Raw genomic sequence first — 18,716 nt, forward strand, 5'->3', positions numbered from 1 at the left:
TTGAACTCATGAATGGGTGCTTGTCTCCCTAAGAGTGCTTGGGAGTGCTCTCACCCCAGGGAAAGACAAGAATAGGGAGAAGGTAAAGCTCTCCAGGTTTCGTTTGCTGACCCTACTCTCCCCTCTCTCTCAGCCTCCTCATTTCTCGTATCACTGCTGTGGAAGCTGAGGCTCAGAGAAAGGGCCCTGCCCCCAAGTCTTTAGTGTATGGAGCTGGGCTAGAGAGGTCCAGATGCTCTTTCCTACATGCTGACTGACCAAATGGGGTTTGAGCTTTGACCTTGGGAATCGAAACCCAGTATTTGGCTTGTGATAAACAATTCTTGTATCTTTTTCTGCCATCTTCACCCCCTTTTTGGATTATTTTTGGTTTGCCTCTTACATCCTGGCGTATCTTGAATGTCACCCTCTTTCTGCTATAATTTCCTTCATCCTGATTTTTTGAGGTCTCTTAAAATTGTATGCCAACCCTCTAGTACCTTAGAGAAGCCCTGTTTGATTTAGACCCACTCGCAGATTGCATTAGAATATTCTTCCTTCCATTTTGTCAGATTACTGATAATGATATTATATAGAATGAGTCTCAGGATTAAGCCTGTTTGATATCCTGCCCTCCTGTGTTTCTGATTTTACTTCTCAAATCAGTCATTTTTCCATCAGACTAACAAAATCAAGATCATTACGAGCAAGCTGCCAAGTATGACATTGATAGGATCAAGGCTTTTCTGAAATAAAGCAATATAGCTTTTATTACATCAATTCGGGAAAGATGCATTGGGCTGTGTGCCCAGATTGCTTTTTTGGGGTGGGCAGAATCAGAAGACACAGTCTATTCTGGGATAGTGAGTATACAACTTGTCCCTTCCACTGGTCTGCCTACTCCTTGAGGGGAGAGGCTAGCTCCTCTGCATCCTTAGCTCTTAGCCTTCCGCTTGGCCTGGAGTTGGTGCCTGGTATGGGTCACTTACCTTCTGGAGCTCAACAGCCTGGGTTTGGGGGGAAGGCTGATAAAACTGAGTCAGATATCACTCCCCCAGGGCCTAAGGGGTGGTTTCACCTCAGCCATTCTCCCAGGCTCCTGAGTCTCTATGTCAGGAGCTGAGAGTGGCCATGTCTGCATCTGTGTCCTACATTTCCTATCCTGCCTCTTCTGGTCTTTAAAGGCACCCCTATCTCCCTATTCTGTTCCCTTGAAACACCCTTCTTCCAGGTTCCCATTGCTGGCCACCTGGGGGAGGAGAGGGATTAGACTGAGCCGAAGGTGCCACAACTTAGTGTTGAGTAGGAAGGGTTTGGCCTTATGACTTCAGACCTCAGTCTTGCCACCCCAGGAGAAGGGGCTACTGGTATTCAGTTATTGCAGAGTGGGACACCTTCCCAGGCAAACTGGAGAAAGTCCTAGGATGACAGAGCACTGGCCTCATCCCCCAAGGAGCTAACAGGCCGAGTTCCATGCTAAGAAGCATCCCGGTGCCCTCCAGCTTCTCATGCCTCTTTGGAAGGACTAGTCCTACATGTACATGCCAGCTTCCTATTATCTTGAGAAGTAATACCTGTGATAATGGAGCATTCTATGAATGCAGGTTGCCGTAGGAATGGATAGGGGAGAAAAAAACACTCATTATTATATTCATTATCTTCCTATCATCATACTCACCCATAGAGCATTATTTTTAAAGTTACTTATGGTCCTGGGTTTAGAGAAAACTGGGGGTGGGGGGTGGAATTAGGCTTCCTTTGAAAGTACTTTTTCAGTTAAAAGTATTGCATCTCTAATTTGGGCCTGGAGGCTCCTCTTGCTTTTTGAAAAGTGGATCATTTTCCAAAGTATAATTTATCTGGAATTAGACATTCAGGCACTCTTGCTGAAATCTGGGCAAACCTTAAAGGCACACATATAGTAATATAAAGTAATAATTATGTTTGTAGTTCTTGTTTGAGTGGTCATTTTAGTTTTATGAAATGAAGCTAGCGGCTTATATAGCATTAGAATAAACTTTGATCTGTTTACTAGCTGTTGTTTCTTTAAATAATTGTTTTTTTTTCCCTTTAGAACGGGACTTTTAGCATCATTCCTTAGAGTACTTGGGTCTGTGGTGGGGGCTCAGAGACTGGAGATGGGGGGAAAGAGGGAGGCCAGATTGGTGGGGCTCCAGGCCTCCCACATCTCCTCCATTCACAGCAGCTCTGCTTTATCGTTTTGTTTTGTTTTGTTTTGTTTTGTTTTGGAGTTCTCTAAACCAACTAACTAAGCAGATCAATTAACTAGGCAGATTGGTCTAAGCAGAGGAGTAATTTATCAGCAGCAAGCCCTGTGATGCCAAGCGGATTTAAGGTTCTAGAGCCTTAGGCAGAAGAAATATTAAGCTAAGATGAAGATTTAAGATAATTATAAAGAAAAACATTATGAGTCACATCTGAGGTTATGACCAGGTTAATTCAGGATTGGGTCAAAAAAAAAAAGAGCCATACTTATATTTTTCTCTCCTTTAAAAGCATGCTTTTCATGTAGCACTGTTATAACTAAGTGCTTGGTAATGTTAAATGTAGTTGGTTGATCAGAACAAGGAACAGTTTTGGCTGCTGTTTGTTCAGTCTCAACATTGGTGTCTGTTCTTTAATTTTATTCTCAAATAAATGGATAGATGGATGGTCCTATTTAAGAGTTTGGCTATGGGCCGTCCACAAAAGGATTATAATCTAGTTTTGAGGACATGCGCATTAGAAGAGATTGCCACCTGGCAAAGAGCTCTGTGATGTGCATCAAATGTGTGGTACTAACTTAAGGCTACTGGTGATCTGAGCTTCAGATCAGACCTTTTTATCATTTGATAAGCCCGGTAGAACATTGGAACATATGTATGACATTCTTTAGGCAGAAATAGTCTAAGAGCCCATCAGAAGAGATTAGAAAGTACGTGCTTCCAGGAAAATGATATGTGAAAATGAGGGATGTTAAAGCAGGTCAGTTCTCAAATCCATAAATCTCCAAGAACAACTATTGTGTACCTACCTAGGTGCCTGTGAGCTAAGTACTCTGAGGGATAGAAAAATAAGACTCTTCCAGATCTTGAAGGATGTAACCTCCTTCACCGCCCCCCCCCGACCCCCCAAAAAAACCTTAAGAGAAGGCAGTTTGATGTAGCACAAAGAATCTGTTGAATGCATAAATAGTGTGATCGTCAGTCAGCTTGTCCATCTGCACTGGGGTTTCCTTTAGTTCTGATTTCTAAGCTGAGCCATTTCATATTCTTATACACGGAAAAAAAAAAGTGAAATGCCTCAGGCTAGTCCTGTTTCTGATAATGAATCAGTTTCCACAGACACATGGTTAGAACTCTAATCTTACATATCAGCCCATCACTCTTATTGGGCCCCTTCCTTGGATCAAAACAGTGGCCTCAGTGCTTTGGGCGTTACATAACTTGGACCTCCCCTTTCCAGCCATTGTCCTCTTCCTCTCTGAGTACTCTGGTCTCTTCCTCAGTCTCGACTTCCCACAGTTCCTTATCTTCCTTCTTCTTTTCAGAGTCTTTCTCTCCTGCCTTCCATGCTCACATCTCTCCCAGCCACCTTTGAACTTCTCCAGCCCTTTCAGTTGGTGGCACACAGTTGGGCACTTAGGTATATAAATTCCCAACTCTACCAATTGTTTCATTCCTCCCCAATGAAATCTAATTAAGCCGTCGAATGCAGGGCCGTGCATTTTTCTGAGCGAAGGACAGAACTGGGCGACCACAGTAGGTGTTCATGAGAATCTGCTGGTGGAGAAGGCTCTGTGAGGAAACCATTGGTGGGGTGAGAGGGGAGCCCCCGGACAGTTCCGTGTCCGCCTGCCTGTCTTCCACTTAAAGAGACAGGAACTGCTTCCTCAGTTTCCCCAGGTGGCAGCTGTGTCCGCTAGGTCGGCCCAGCTGGGGAATTTGCACAGCTGGGGGAGGGGGTGGCGGGAAATGGTGCCTCGCTCGCCCCACCGACATCAAACCCTCGTTTGGCGTGTGAGGACAATGGCTGTCTTATTTTCTCCATTCGCCGTGCACAATGCCGGATTCTCTCATTCACCCGCGGCGGTGCGAGCGAGGTAATTAGCCAGCGCCATTCAGCGCGGACACTATTGCTATGCGGGGGGGCGAGGACGCCCGCGTCGGCGGGGATTAGCCGCGGGCCGGGGTGTGCAGCTGCGGCCACTTCAAAGGGGCCCGGCGGGCCCGGCCGGCTGTGGGAACCGGCGCTGCCTCCCCCGGGAGCCGCCCCTCCGGCTCGGCCCTGGGCCGCTGCGGATGGGACCCGCCGGTCCTCCCCGGCCCGGCCGCCGCCGCGCTCTCTGCTCTCCCTGGGCTGCTCGGCCCCAAGCCCCGGCGGCCGTTGTCGCCTCCATCACACCCCCACTTTCATCAGGACCTCAAGTACTTTTTTCTTTTGAGTCCCGGGAGTCAAAGGGCAAAGAGGGGAAGGAGGGGGAGGGGCGAGGGGGATGGGAGCTTGACACAAAGCGCTGACCTCGGAGGAGCGGAGCAGATGGTCCCACTTACTCCTGCCGCCGAGTGAGCGGCTCTCAGGGCCTCAGGCTCAGGGCGCTGACCCCGCCCGCCATCCGAATGCCTGAACTGGGGCTCTGCGGGGGCTGGGCTCCCACATACTCCTCCACCCGCCCTGCTGCCCACTCTGAGCTTCCTGGCATTGGAGTCAGACTGCCTAGACCAGCCAGCCTCCAGCAAGGCTTGGGGGCCTGAGCCGAAAATTTGCCCTTGTTGAATACTGGAGCCATAGGGAAAATTAGGATTTTCAAGAACCCGCCAGACCAGGGGTTCCCAATTCTGGCTATGCGTTTGAGACCCCACCTTGAGCTTTAATAGAAATACAGATTCCTGAGCACCACACCAGACCCAGGGATCTGAAGCTCTGGCAGTAGAGTCCAGAAATCTGCATTGCTACCCGACACCCTAGGTTATTATGATACACAGCCAAGTTTGTAAATGGGGGTCTAGTCCAACTTTTTCATTTCCATTGAAGTTGAAACTCAGGTGAGGAAGTAACTTATCCAAGGATAGACACTGAATCATGTCAGGGTGGGGACTTGGGTGGAAGATGATGGGGAATGATCCCCCTGAGACTATATGACCCTTAAAGTCGGCATTCAGGAAACAGTTTATGAAGGTTTATTATTTACTTTATTATTTATTTGTTCTAGGTGCTGGAGGGTAGAAAGGTAAATTAGACTGTTCTCTGCCGATAAGGGACTCATAGGCTAGTAAGGAGAATTGGTGCGTGAACAACTACTCTGATATAGTCTAGTAAGGGCTAGGAGAGAGGCACAAGGTGACACATTTGAGGCAGGAATTAATTCTGCCTTCTTTGGGGAATGTGGAGGATGGGGGTGCTCCTAGAGAAAGAAGCAAACAAGTTTCAGGCAGAGAGGATAGCAGAAGAAATATATGTATGAACATCTATGATATGTCCAGGGAAGGCAAACTTGTCTCACCTGGTCAGAGTACAAATCACATGAAGACAGAATTAGCTGGCATTTGAGGCTGGATAGATGAAACAGGACCTAATAACGAAGACCTTGAATGCCATCTTAAGGAAAGTATCTTAATTCGAGGCAATAGAGAACCACCGAAGATGTTCGATAATCATATTGGATATTCAAGAAGATAATTATGGATTTAGAAAGGGGGGAGAAAGGACTAGAAATGGGAAGGCCGGAAGAGGGAAGCTGTTACAGAAACACTGGAGGTTGATAAGAGCCTAAGCTAAGGGGATGGTATGGAAAGGGGTAGACCAGGATTCAGTGACCAGTTAGCAACCCCTTGAAACTCCAGGATCCTCCCATGGAACGTAGACCTCTTTCTTCCCCCAAACAAATAAATCTTATTCTGGAGTGTTGTTGGGGCGGAGAACCTACAGGCCTTAATCTACTGTGGTTCAGTGTTGAGCCACTGGAGATCTTGTGGAGCCATGAGATGTAAATGCAGCATTGGATCAAAGGTTGAGACTAGGAGAAGGTGCTTTCATGGATGTAGAGGGACTACTTTACCCAGTGTTATCCTAGAATCTTAATATTGGTATGGACCTTAGAGATTATCTTGTCTATCCTGCCAACTCCCATTTTACAGATGAGAAAACCAAGGTTGGTTTTCTCACATAGGGAGTCTGTGATAGAGCCAGGCATGATCCCTGGCCCCTTCTCCACTACCTAACCCCTACTATAATAGTCTCTAATATATGGCTCTGGAAATTTTGGGGAAGTATCTGTTTTTGTTGAGTAGACCTCATGGTCATGTGAAAGCAATTTACTTAATAGCTCCAGCCTGGGCCTTCTAACCAGATGCCCTTCCGGGAGGTGAGGGAGATCCGGTGTCCTGACCAGAACAGCGACGGAAGTTAAGGATGTTGTAGGCGTGGGCAGGTTTACATAAGGAAGATTGGTGACCCTGACATGGGTGGAGACATGCAGTCTGTGGAGAGGGGCTCTGCTGGGCCTGGACATTGTCAAGTCTAAGGCAGAGAGTGATTCCCAAGTTGACTCCCAGCCTAACTCTGCACCCTTGACTGGCGCTTGCAAGCAGATGTGCCTCAAAGGCTGTAGCTGGATGAGACTTTGCAATTTGTCCAACTCGACTCCTGTATTTTGCAGAGGAAGAAACAGAGGCCAAGAATGGGGCTTTGGATTTATCAAAATCACACATCTAGATTTGCAACAACATTAATCACCTCAAGAGTCTTATGCTAAGTGAAATAAGTCAGACAGAGAAAGACAAATACTGTTCACTTACATGTGGAATTAAAAAAAAAACTTACAGATACAAAGAACAGATTAGTGGTTGCCAGAGGCAGGGGATAGGTGGTGGGTGAAATGGGTGAAAGGGATTAAAAGGTACAAACTTCCAGTTATAAAATAAATAAATCATGGGGATGTGATGTACGGCACAGTGACTATAGTTAATACTGTATTGCATATTTGAAAGTTGCTAAGAGAATAAATCTTAAAAGTTCTCGTCACAAGAGAAAACAATTCGGTAACTGTATGGTGATGGATGTTAACTAGATATTTGCGGTGATTATTTCACATTATATACAAGTATCAAATCATTATGTTGTACATCTGAAACTAATATAATGTATGCCAATTATCCCTCAATTAAAACAATAAAAATAAATTTTAAAAAGGTCACAAATCCAGTTATTAAAAGGATTAAATCAGTCTCGCTGGCTACCTCTCCCTTTAGCAATTCCACCTCCCCTTCCTTCCAACTCACCCCATAGAAGCCACTAGCATTTCCCAAAACCAAGAAAATCAATTGCTCTTCTATTTTTAAGGCCTCAGCAGGCAACAGGAGTAGCCCTGCAGCTCAGACTTCCTGGATTGCTATGTTGGAAGTGCTCAGGGAAGAGCTACCCTGGGATAAACGCCTTGGTTGTTTATTGACCTGTGTCAATTGAATTTAGGAAACTGCCCAGTGGCCATTAGTAGGGTGGTAACACCACCTTCTCATGGTACATATCTGCATTAGTTATACTCTGTGAAATCTACCCCAAATCCTGGGAGTGTTCAATTAAAGCGAAACTGGCTGTATCATGGGTATCTGAATGTGAATAGGCATGGTACTTATAAGGGTCTAGGATATTGTGTACCTCTGTTTTTCAGTATGAATGTCCTTAGGTATCATCGATGCTGTTTGAGCAGCATTTGAATGTGTGTCTCCCTCACTCCCCAGGGCAAATGTGGTGCAGGGAAAAAACACTGGATTTGGAGTCAGGGGACTCCTAAGTTCAAATGCCTGCCTTAACACCATTAACTGGCTGTGTGACCTTGGGCAAGTTACTTAACCTCTCTGAGCTTCAGAAGGGCAAGTAATCCGTACTTCTCAGAATTATACCGATTAAGGGATATCTAACCTTTGACCATCAGCAGCTTCTGCAGGGCTGTTTTTCAGGGCCCTGTTACTGTGATAGGACCTAAGATGCTGGCCCTGGTGCTTTCATCCTTCTGACATGTCGTAGGAGCTCGGGTGGAAACGTCTAAGGACAGGGCCTGTGTGATGAAGGAAGTTTGCTCCTGGGGTGCCAGAACAGCCTCTGTGACACAGTAGCAGCCAGTAATTATCTGTCGAATGAATTCTTAGCTTCGGCCCAGTGAGTCTATGTAAATAAGACAGGTGACTATATTTCCCAAACCAAAAAACAGGACACATCCTCTGAGTCTTTGCCTGATATGTGGGATGTAAACAGGACACAATATTTGAAATTGAGACTGCTTTTGCAAACCTAGCAGTGGGGTAGGTAGATGCGGTTGTCTCCCTTTCCCCTTCCCAGAATGTATAAGAGCAATGGGGCACACCCACCCAGTGTCATATCCAGTCTTTCACTTAAGGCAGGCACTCACGCCTATGTCCAGGCACACTGCATGCCCTCCACTGAAGGCTGGAGGGTGCAGGGGAGAGGAACTCATGGCTTGATCTGGAGGAAGATCTGGAGCTTCCGAATTATGGGCTAAGTAATTAAAAGTAGGGCGTTGAGAGGTTTTATTCTCCTTGAGTTGTAAAAGCCCAGCCTAGGGGTTGCAGAGAGCCCCAGATTTCCTTCCCTGCAGCCATGCTTTGAGCCTTACAGTCCATTGGAATCAAAGATCAGGCCATAAGAGTTCGATGTTCACCAGTCCTATAGCGGGCCAACAGCTGGATATAGGGATTTTCCCAAACCGAAGCCAGCCCCCCACAGTCTCCCACCTCTCCCCCATCCGGGCCCCCATTTGTCAGAGGTGGCTCCTCAGGAGGGAGGGAGGAGACGTGGATTTATGACTGCTGACTTGAAAGACAAAGTTGCCTTTTGTGTTAGAATTGGGGCCAGGGGAGTGGTGAGCTGGTGGTGGAATGGGAGGGTGGCAGGGAGGGGCTGGGGTTCAGGGGCCAGAGGCAGCGGGTGAGGGGCTTGAGGAGGCTGAGGAGGCAGACAAAGGGATCCAGAGGCTTCTCAGAGCAGGGTCACCAGGCAAAGGCCCAAGTAAATCAATCACCCCCATCGAAGCTGAGCAGGGCCTCAGAGCCATCACAGTCCTTTGGGGCTGATTGTAAGTACTAGATACCGTCCATCTACATTTATCCAACACCCAAACCCTACACACATCCCTCCCCTCCTCCTCAAAACATACTCTGGATTCAGAACCTTACTTCAGCTCTGAGACTACCCTTTGGAAGCCCAGGAAAATAAATGCAGGTCTTTTAAGTTCACACTTTCCCTCTCCCAAATGACTACAGCCTGTCAGTATGGGGATTCTTCCCTTATAGAGCCAATGTCAAGGCAAGGTGAGGATGCAGATAATTGAGAGACAGGGACAGAGTGTTGAGGAGGGTGAGCCTGGACCAGAGGACCCTAATAACAAGACTAATACCCCACTGGAGACTGTAGGCAAGTCACCAGCCTCCCCAGAACTCAGGGCTCTATGCCTTTACCTCTCTCCTTCCCATAGACTTTAGAGATAGGACATTTACAAGTGCTTTGAGGAGTTTAAAGATCATGCGAGGTGGGCCTTGGCTGGCCTCCTTGCCCGCCGGGGGCCACTCTACCCCAGCCATTGCACTCTGCTGGTGGCTCTGCCTGGTGGGTATGGGTGGAGGCCTGAGTAGCCATCGGGTGCCTTAAGTTCAGCAGGTGCTTTAACTACACCTCAGAGAGCCACATCCATCCCCTGGAATGAGCCTGGCCAATAAAGGCATGAGTTTATGGGCTTCATAAACATTTTACTAGAGAAATCAAGGCCTCAATTACCCAATGGCCTCTTCCAACTGACAGCTTGTCTATTGGGGCCTCTGTGAAGCCCCCAGGCAGAAATGAGATAGAAGAAGCCAAGCTCTGGTTTATACCCAACTGCCCTCCCCCTCAGCCTATTGACCCTCTCTTACAAAGTCTGACTTTACTCACATCTTCAGGGAGTTTGAGCCTCTACCACTAACTCTGTGAGCCTTAGCCTTAGCCTTTCGATAGGAAGATAGCTGCCATCCCTTCTTCCCCCAACCGCCAGCCATGCCCTGGGTAACTTCTCATCTCCCTTTTAAGTCAAGAGCCTACAATTTTCCCTCAACAATAGCTAGCAAGTATTTTCTATTTATGAAGGACCGTGCTGAACACTTTACAAATATATCTCATCGAATCCCTCTAATGTTGCAGCTCTGGAAACATGAGCTATTATCGTCCCTATTTTATAAAGTGAGGTTCTGAGAGAGGAACTTGCCCAAGGTCACATAGCTGATAGCGAAGATGTTGAGTTTTGAACTCAATTCTATATGATTCCAGAGCCTGTGCTATTAAACTTTTCACTGTACCCCCATCTCAAAAAGCTCTTAGCAAGTATTTCCCCACTAGGAGCAGAAATCTTGCCTTACTAAGATGTGATCAAATATAAGTCCTGTCCGAGGTCTCTGAGTCCATATGGCCAAGAGGGGAGGGAGCCAGCAGGAGCACGGCTAGGTTAGTCAAGAAGATGGAAAAGAAAAGGGGGTTTTCTGGTGGGGCAGCAAGAGAGAAAGCAGCTGGGTGTCTGGGGTCTTGCCTTAGGTCTGTACCAGTACTGTCTAATAAAATTTCCTATGATGATGGAAATATGCTGTTGGTCCTGTCCCATAATGTAGCCAGTAGCCACTTGTGGCTATTGAGCACTTGAAGTGTGCTTAATGAGTCATAGAAACTGAATTTAAAATTTTTATTTAATTTTAATTTAAATGGCCACATGTGGCTACTGCCTACTACTAGAGGTTCTCACCATAGCCGATGGCTGAAATCTGCTCGTAGTTCTCTGGTGATATAATGTCCTGTGGGCTCATCCCCAAAGAGCTCTGGCTACTTCTATATGCCACATTGTAAGGGTGCCTTGCCCGCACAGAGATTGGCTAGAGGAGTGTCTCCAGGCTCAAGGTATCTGAACATCATTTCACATCACAAGTGGCTAAAAGATTTAAGGGTATTTTACCTCAGAAGATGTTTCTCAGGGAACAACCCAGACCTCAAGTATTTGAAGAGCTCTTTGGTAAAGAACAAAGTTGTTTGTGTCTTCTACAGCAGTACTGTTCAGTAGAAACAATGTGAGCCACCACAGGTGATTTAAAAAAAATTTTTTTAATGCCTACAGCACCTGGTATTCCTAGGTGGTCTCCCATCCAAGTACTAACCAGGCCCGACCCTGCTTAGCTTCCGAGATCAGATGAGATCAGGCACGTTCAGGGTGGTATGGCTGTAGACTGATTTAAAATTTTTTGTAGTCACATTTATAAAAAAAATTTTTTTAAACATGAAGTTAATTTTAATAATAAATTTTATTTTACTTAATATAGCCAAAATATTATCATTCCAACATTTAATCATTATTTTTAGATTATTAATATTTTTACACTTTTGCACTATCTTTAAAATTTTAAATATTATCATTGCAACTTGTAATCAATATTTTAAAATTGTTATCAATTACATAGTATTTTTTCCAATTTTTTTATTCTAGTTAAATACAGATAATATAAAATTTACTATCTTAACCATTTTTAAGTTCAGTGGCATTAAGTACATTCATATTATTGTGCAAACAAACCATCACCACCATCTATCTCTAGAACAATTAAATAACTTCCTATTTCTCTCTCAGCCCCTAGCAACCATCATTCTACTTTCTGTTTCTATGAATTTGTCTACTTAGTTACCTCATATAAGTTGAATCATACAGTATTTGTCTTTTTGTGACTGGTTTATTTCACTTAGTGTAATGTCCTCAGAGTTCATCCATGTTGTAGCTTGTGTCAGAATTTCCATCTTTCTTAAGGCTGAATAGTATTCCATTGTCTGTATACACCACATTTTGTTTATCCATTCATTCACTGCAACTTGTGTTGCTTCCATGCTTTAGCTAATGTGAATAATTTTGATATGAATATGGGTGTACACATATCTCTTTGAGACCCTGCTTTTAATTCTTTTGGATATATACTCAGAAATGGAATTGCTGGATTATGTGATAATGGTTTTTTGGGGTTTTTTTTGAGGACCGCCATTCCATTTTCCAAAGTGGCTACACCATTTTTTACATTCCCACCAACAGTGTACAAGAATTCCTTCCAATTTATCCACATGCTTGCCGACACTTGTTATCTTTTGTTATTTTTTGTTTTCTTTTTTTGTTTTTTTTTTTTGATAGTAGCCAGCCATCTTAATGGATGTGAGGTAGCATCTTGTTATGGTTTTGATTCACTTTGCCTAATGTTTACTGTCTTTTTTTTTTTTTAATACTAAGCCTTTGAAATCCGGTATGTATTTTACACTTAAGCCTACCTCAGTTTGGCCTGGCCACATTTCAAGTGCGTAATAGCTGGCTACTGTATTGGAAAATGTGACTCAAGGGGAGAAAGTTGGGGGCATTGGGTAGAAGCGTATGGGATTCAGGCATGTCTCTAGTGTAAGGAAAAACATTACAATCATCGGAGCAGCCTGAAAAGGGACCAGGAGGCTATGTGTCTCTGGTCGTTGGCCGGGATAGATACAAGGAGGGAACTAGTCTTGATGGCCTTTGGAAGAGTCTGTAGTTCATGGTTGTTTCTCTTGACCCAGCTATGTGAGTAGAGGTAGTGGGTGCTTCAGACCCCTGGTGCCACCAGCTTTTGCAAAGGCTGTTTTGAACTCTCCACCCCAACATACCCACTGATTGTTTTGTCATCACACACCGGACAGGAGTCTGGCAGTACCCGAAGGGTTGGAGGCTGAGCTTAGGGGAGGCTGCCAGCTTTTTTCCCAGCACTCTGTCTTGACCGTTCGCTGCCCCCCGGCGTCCCCCTGGAGCCTGTCTAATCAGATCCAGGCCTGACCTTGCCAGAGGTCCTGGACCAGGAGGAAAGCTTCCCCTCCCCTCCCTGAGCTACTCTAGATCTGGCTCTCAGGAGACCCCTCCCCTTGGGGTGATTTATAGGAATGTCCAGGAATCATTTCCTTCCTGTTTCTGCTCCCTTCCAGGCCAGTGGATTGCTGGGCTCACTCTCTGCCCTTGTCCTTCCCTATGGCCTAGCTATACCCATGATTGAGGCAGGGAGGGACTGGGAGATTTGTTCCCAGATTGCTTGGGGACAAAGGTGCTTTCTTCTTCCTTTCTCCACAACTGCCACCAAAGCAGGCCTTTGTCCACCGTGTTGCTCTCTCTGACCCTCACACTGGAAGGGCCTCCCAACCACTGCCAATTACTCCCTCTTATCCCCCAGCTTGAAGTGAGGGACCCCAAACTTTGCCTACCTCACCCAAGTGTCAGCAGGAGTATAAAGGATCAAGAGCCACAAACCACAGCACCACCTCCATGTCCACCAACCGCAAACACATACTACAAAAACTGGCCACAAATAGCGTCTGTAACCTGCGTACACCGTTATCAACCACACAGTGGCATCCAGGATGACTTGTTCAGGGCTCAGGGTGATCAGAGGTCTGGCCTCAGCCTCACATACCCATGCTTGTCCAAGGACCGTCTCCCCAGAGAGGCACGCTGAAACACAGCTTCCCCTGTGTCAGTGCCCTGCTAGCACAAGCCAGGGCAAAAACAGATTTGTAGTCCAAACATGTCCCACCCTGAGAGATTGGAGAAGGCCTAAGTGGCACCGAGAAACTTTATCTCCTGACTTCTTAGAGAAAAATTGCTGTTACCTGTGAACTAGGAGTGAGTGAAATAATCCAAGTGACGCCAACTAAACTGAATATGGATAAGGGCCTGTTTATGAAGGTGGCTGGAGTCAGAGCTGGAAGGGCCCTGACAAAACCTATTTACCTCTTCATTTACAGATAAGGGGCCTGGCACTCTGACACGGCCTGCCCAGGCTCTCATGGCAATCTCCTGGACATTTAAGGGATATGCAAGGCTAGACAGATGTGTGAGGAAGAGGAGGGAAGAAGGAACTTCTGATAAAGAGGACCACACCTCCTATTGCAACCATCTCCTCTGGATCACACCTCTGTGGCCAACTGGGGTACACAGAGGCTCAGAGGGGTAGGATTGAGGAACCATCTCTGGGGTTCTTAATAATCCTTGCAATTTGTAACATGGCACCAACTCAACCAGTGAGAAGATACCAATCCAACCTGCAGTCCACTCTGGAGTTACCTGCCCTTGGAGAGTGAAAATCTTGCTGGAGAACTAAGAGGCACCTCCACAGAGGGCCTGGGGCATGGGACTTCTGATTCGAGGTGTGGAGAGCCACCAACTGGCCCTGGGCCTTAGTTTCCCCTTCATAATATGAAGGGGATGGCTTTAGATGAGTAATTTTAAGTACTTTTAAAGGCATAGCTTCTCTTCAAATGAAATGTTTGGCAGAACTGCAATTAAGTAAGCTGTTAGAAAGGTGCTGTTGCTCTGATGGAAGGGAAAGTGGAGTTCTGAGCAGGGAGAGGTCACAGTTGTATCCAAGGGGCACCAGGGGACCCTTGGGAGTCCTGCTGTGACATGTGTCGAGGATCAGACTGGTTCTGTACATATGACCCCATATATACATTCCTCTCCAGCACCACATGCAGCCCATGCTGCTGTCATTGTTTAGTTTTGTGGGAGAAAGAGGAGCTAGATAGTAGAGGCCCTACTTTCTCCATCCCCAGTGCACTTTTAAAGAAGCAGCCCTTTCCCTTGTATCTCTGCTCAGGCCAGTTCCTAGCTCTAGGCTCCTCCAGGGAGCCAAGAATGGGGGCTAGAAACACAAAAGGATTGGTTCCTTAATGAGGAGGCATCTGTAGTCAGCAGAGCCATTAGTCCCCGCCCTAAGTCCCTGGGGCGCTTTGAGCTCCTCTCCAGCTGGAGTGAGGAGGGGGCAGGCAGCTTCCCAGCTTCTAAATGGGCAGGGCCGGGTCACAGACAGCCAACCCAAGAGCCTGGGTGCCTTCTCTACTCCCCAGGCTCTCTTCCAGTCCTTCCTAACTGGAGGTTGAGGGGCAGAGAGACCTGGAGGCCGTGCCTCAGCCCCATCCCCCAACCCCCTGGGCTGATCTGCAGGCCCTTGGCCAAATATAGCCTTTGGTCTGAGACAGGGCAGGCTGACCTCATGGTACTCCCTGGGGAATCCTCCCACAAGCCTGGTGGGGACTCCAGCTGGGGCACTTGCTGCCACCTCCTGCCACCTGCTGCTCCGAAGGCCCAGAAATACTGTTTGTTAGGGCTATACCTACATGGGGAAACGTGTGATTAATTACACGGTTCCAGAATCACACACCAGCCACAGGAGCCGAGAGATACAAGCCCACGTTCACACCCAGTAGTGGACATTCATATCATATATGCAGGGACAGCCGTGTCTTCCGGGCAAACACAGACCCACACTCGTGTGCAAAGAGGCACATACACCCTATCAGCCGTGCTCCCAGGAGGCCCCAGAAGAGGAGGAGGCAGGGCGGGGGATTTTTATGCATGTTTATATTTAATGAACCACATGCAAATGAGATGGAGAATGAGCCACAAAAGAGTCATCCCCCAGAGGCTCTGGGAAGAAGGGCACAAAGACTCAGCCTTTCGAGGCTGCCTGGAGTCTAGGACAAGCCAGCGGATTGAGGGGGCCTGAGACAGGGTGTGCCCACCCACACCAGGGAGCTGGGAGCAGGAGCCAGGACCAGCCCCAGTGCCCCTGCTGCTGTGGGAGCAGGTATCCTTCTGGGAGGGGACGACTGTCCCAGTTGATGGAGTGCTGGAGGGGAGGGGCTTACTGCCTGGACAGATGGTGAGCCGCCTTCCCGCACTTGAAGCAAAGTGGATTTTAATGAAATAGCAGCCCCGGTGCTGAAGCTAGGAACCTGAGTGGGAGGGGCCCCTTCCCTGAGCTTTGCAGGGTGGGGTTTGGGGATGGGTGGGAATGAAGGTGAGCAGGAACACTTAACCAGCCTAAAATGGGTGGGGGGCATGCACCACGGCCCCTCTACACAGGCCTCTGCAGACCAGACTTCAAGCAGTTAGTTCAGATTCCCAAAAGGTGGGGAGGGGTCCCCTGAATATTTATGACGCATTGAAATGTAGATTGGTAGGTCTGACAGACTTCTGAGAGGCTTGTCACCTTGGATGGATATTATACCACCCCCTTGGGGTGCATCCAAAAGCTGCAGAAGAACTGGGGGTGGGGGGTGAGAAGGAAAGGCAAAGAATACCAATACCACTGGGCGCTGGTAACTAGCGTCTAATGACAGGTGTTCCTGCTGGGCAACAGTGGACTGACTGCATCCTCTCTCTAGGCCTCAGTTTCCCATTCTGTAAAACATGCAGTGTAATACTTAGGCCTTGCCATGGGGAAGTTTATAAAAATAATTTGGAAAACAGTAGAAGTAGTAGTCAGGTGGACTCAGGAGCAGGACTTTCTCTGACTGGCCTTTGAGGGTCGGCAGCCCGAGATTTGCTCGTTAGAGGTTTGTCACCCCAAAATTTGTCTAGACCTTTCTCTAAGTGTCCCAGCCCAGCCTGTACCACTCCCTTCGGGGGGGATGTTTCCCAGAGTGGAAGGCAGGGTAAGTGTAGATGTCTCTCCAAGCTGATGCCTTGTATCTACCAGATCCAGAAAAACCACTGCTTCTTGGTGGGGTAAGCTCCAGGGTTCTAGGACACTGGTCTGTGATGACCACCCCCCCAACAGACACACACACAACCTCCCCTCTTCACCTCAGCAGTGTTCCTCACCTACTCGCATCTCCCTTTTTTTCGCCAGCCATGTCCGACTTCCATGTGCATCCCCAGGCCACCGTGGGCGAGGAGGGTGGCGTGGCCCGCTTCCAGTGCCAAATCCATGGGCTTCCCAAACCCCTGATCACATGGGAGAAGAACAGAGTCCCCATTGACACAGACAATGAGAGGTGAGTCACATGTGGGAAAGCTGGAAGGAAGATGAGGAGGTGGGCCTGGGACCTGGGCCTTAAAGAAGGACCTCCTTCAGCCTCCAGGGTGGGCTTTCAGCAGCTGTGTTGACACTGACTGACCCCGTGGCTTGCTGGACCCAGATTTGATGCTCATGGATGTGTCTGTGAAAAGGACTGTGTATGATTGTTGTCAAGGCTGGAATTGTGAGTGTGTCCACCTTTGAGAGTCCCAGTGTGTGTCTCTGATGATGACAGTCACATTGGGACAGTGCCTGGGAGACAGGCTGTGTGTGATGCTCGGTGTCCCTGTGGCTGATGGTACCAGTGCTGCTGGTCAGCTGTGTACCCCCCTAACAACAGGTACACATTGCTGCCCAAGGGGGTCCTGCAGATAACAGGACTTCGGGCTGAGGACAGTGGCATCTTCCATTGCGTGGCCTCAAACATTGCCAGCGTCCGTGTCAGCCACGGGGCCAGGCTCACTGTGTCGGGTGAGTGTCCTTTTTCCTGCCTAGTTCTTCCTCCAGCAAGCCTCCTGACTTCTCCCCACCCTCAAATAAATCCCCTTTCAGCTGGCCCCTGGAGACTTGTCAGTCAAGGGTATGCAGAGCATCTTCTAAGCCTAAAGTTCTGTGCTCCAGGTGAAGGTTCAGAAGGACTCCAAGGCCTGCTCCCTGGCTCAGTTCTACCTGGGGAAGCCCAGCCTTTGCTTATCCTGGGGGCTCTCTCGTTGCTAGAGGCCTTCCAGGTCCAGGAGCTGAGGGATGGGTGGGAGCAACATCCTGAGGCCCCTGGCATCTCCTCTCTGCCCACAGGACCTGTTTTTTGGGCTGGCGTTTATTTTATGCCCCCTATGTCCTGGATTATGGGTGGGGTGAGCAGGTAGGAAGGGTCCCAGCTGAAGTGAAGAAACATGGCATCTTCCTCCCAGGCTCAGGCTCTGGGGCCTACAGGGAGCCGGTGATCCTCGTGGGGCCTGAGAACCTTACCCTGACTGTGCACCAGACCGCAGTGCTGGAGTGTGTCGCCACGGGCAACCCTCGCCCCATTGTGTCCTGGAGCCGCCTGGGTGAGCCTCATCCCAAAGCTCCAGCCTCTCCCACCCCGTCCCACCTCCTGGGAGGGCCTGTCTCATCACCCAGCTCTAGGGGCACTTTGAATCCTGTTTGTTCTCCATGGGGGTCTGGTCTCTGCAAGGTCTGGGGAGGGGTTACGTTTCCTCTCCTTGGCAGTACCAGGGAGGTCCGCCTGCCCGCTGCATTCTCCCTCCTCCCTGTGCTGCTGGCTTAGCTCCCTGGGTTACCTTGTCCAGTCCTGAGCAAGCCCCTCCTCCCTGCTTCCATCACCCTCCAGAACCCCTCTGCAGCTTTCAGCACCCCGTCCCTTTTCCTTCCCACCCATCTCTGCCCTCTACACCCTGGCCAGACACCCCAGCTATGTAATCCTAGATGCCTCAAAATCTCAACCAGTTATCACACCCTTACTGCGGGCCCCCCAGTCTCTAGTCTGGCCCCCTAAATCCCTGGCCTAAATCCCTAGGCAGCTGAAGGAGAGAAATGAAAGGGTGCAGATGGGTCCACATTGTCTGAGCAGAAAGGTCACTGGGGGAAGGAGAGTCTGGAGGGATGAAGTGGGGTGGGCATTCACAAGGAGACTGCATCACATTGTGGCAGCTGAGTGATCAGGGAAGGAGGGGGCAGCAGGCCAGATAATGGAGTAGATTTCACCACTTCAGGGACTGAATGGGGAGCTGTCTCCTTGCATTCTGACTGTGCTAATGTGATCCTGGTGGGGGTAGGGGTGGGGTGGGGGAGGGCACGGTCCCTGGGAGAGGCAGAAAAGAGCCTCCACACCATTAGGAGGGGCCCAGAGGCACTGCA

The 18,716-nt window shown here is 48.3% G+C and overlaps 1 protein-coding gene and 1 non-coding gene across 2 annotated transcripts in view; one reads left to right on the forward strand and one right to left on the reverse strand.

The window, feature by feature from the left end:
• The window catches only part of IGDCC3 (immunoglobulin superfamily DCC subclass member 3), a 38,234-nt gene that overhangs the window by 14,194 nt on the left and 5,324 nt on the right, over positions 1 to 18,716 (forward strand). Inside the window, exons 3-5 of the mRNA XM_039865550.1 lie at positions 16,689 to 16,833; positions 17,197 to 17,327; positions 17,768 to 17,905. Coding sequence (XP_039721484.1) covers positions 16,689 to 16,833; positions 17,197 to 17,327; positions 17,768 to 17,905 — 414 coding nt within the window. The remainder of the gene's footprint in view (positions 1 to 16,688; positions 16,834 to 17,196; positions 17,328 to 17,767; positions 17,906 to 18,716) is intronic.
• Positions 11,117 to 11,235, reverse strand: LOC120604632 (5S ribosomal RNA). Its single transcript, XR_005653387.1, has one exon. It is a non-coding gene; the product is annotated as a 5S ribosomal RNA (ribosomal RNA).

Source organism: Pteropus medius, unplaced genomic scaffold, assembly GCF_902729225.1.
Source record: "Pteropus medius unplaced genomic scaffold, Ma_sr-lr_union100, whole genome shotgun sequence".
Taxonomy (NCBI): Eukaryota; Metazoa; Chordata; class Mammalia; order Chiroptera; family Pteropodidae; genus Pteropus; species Pteropus medius.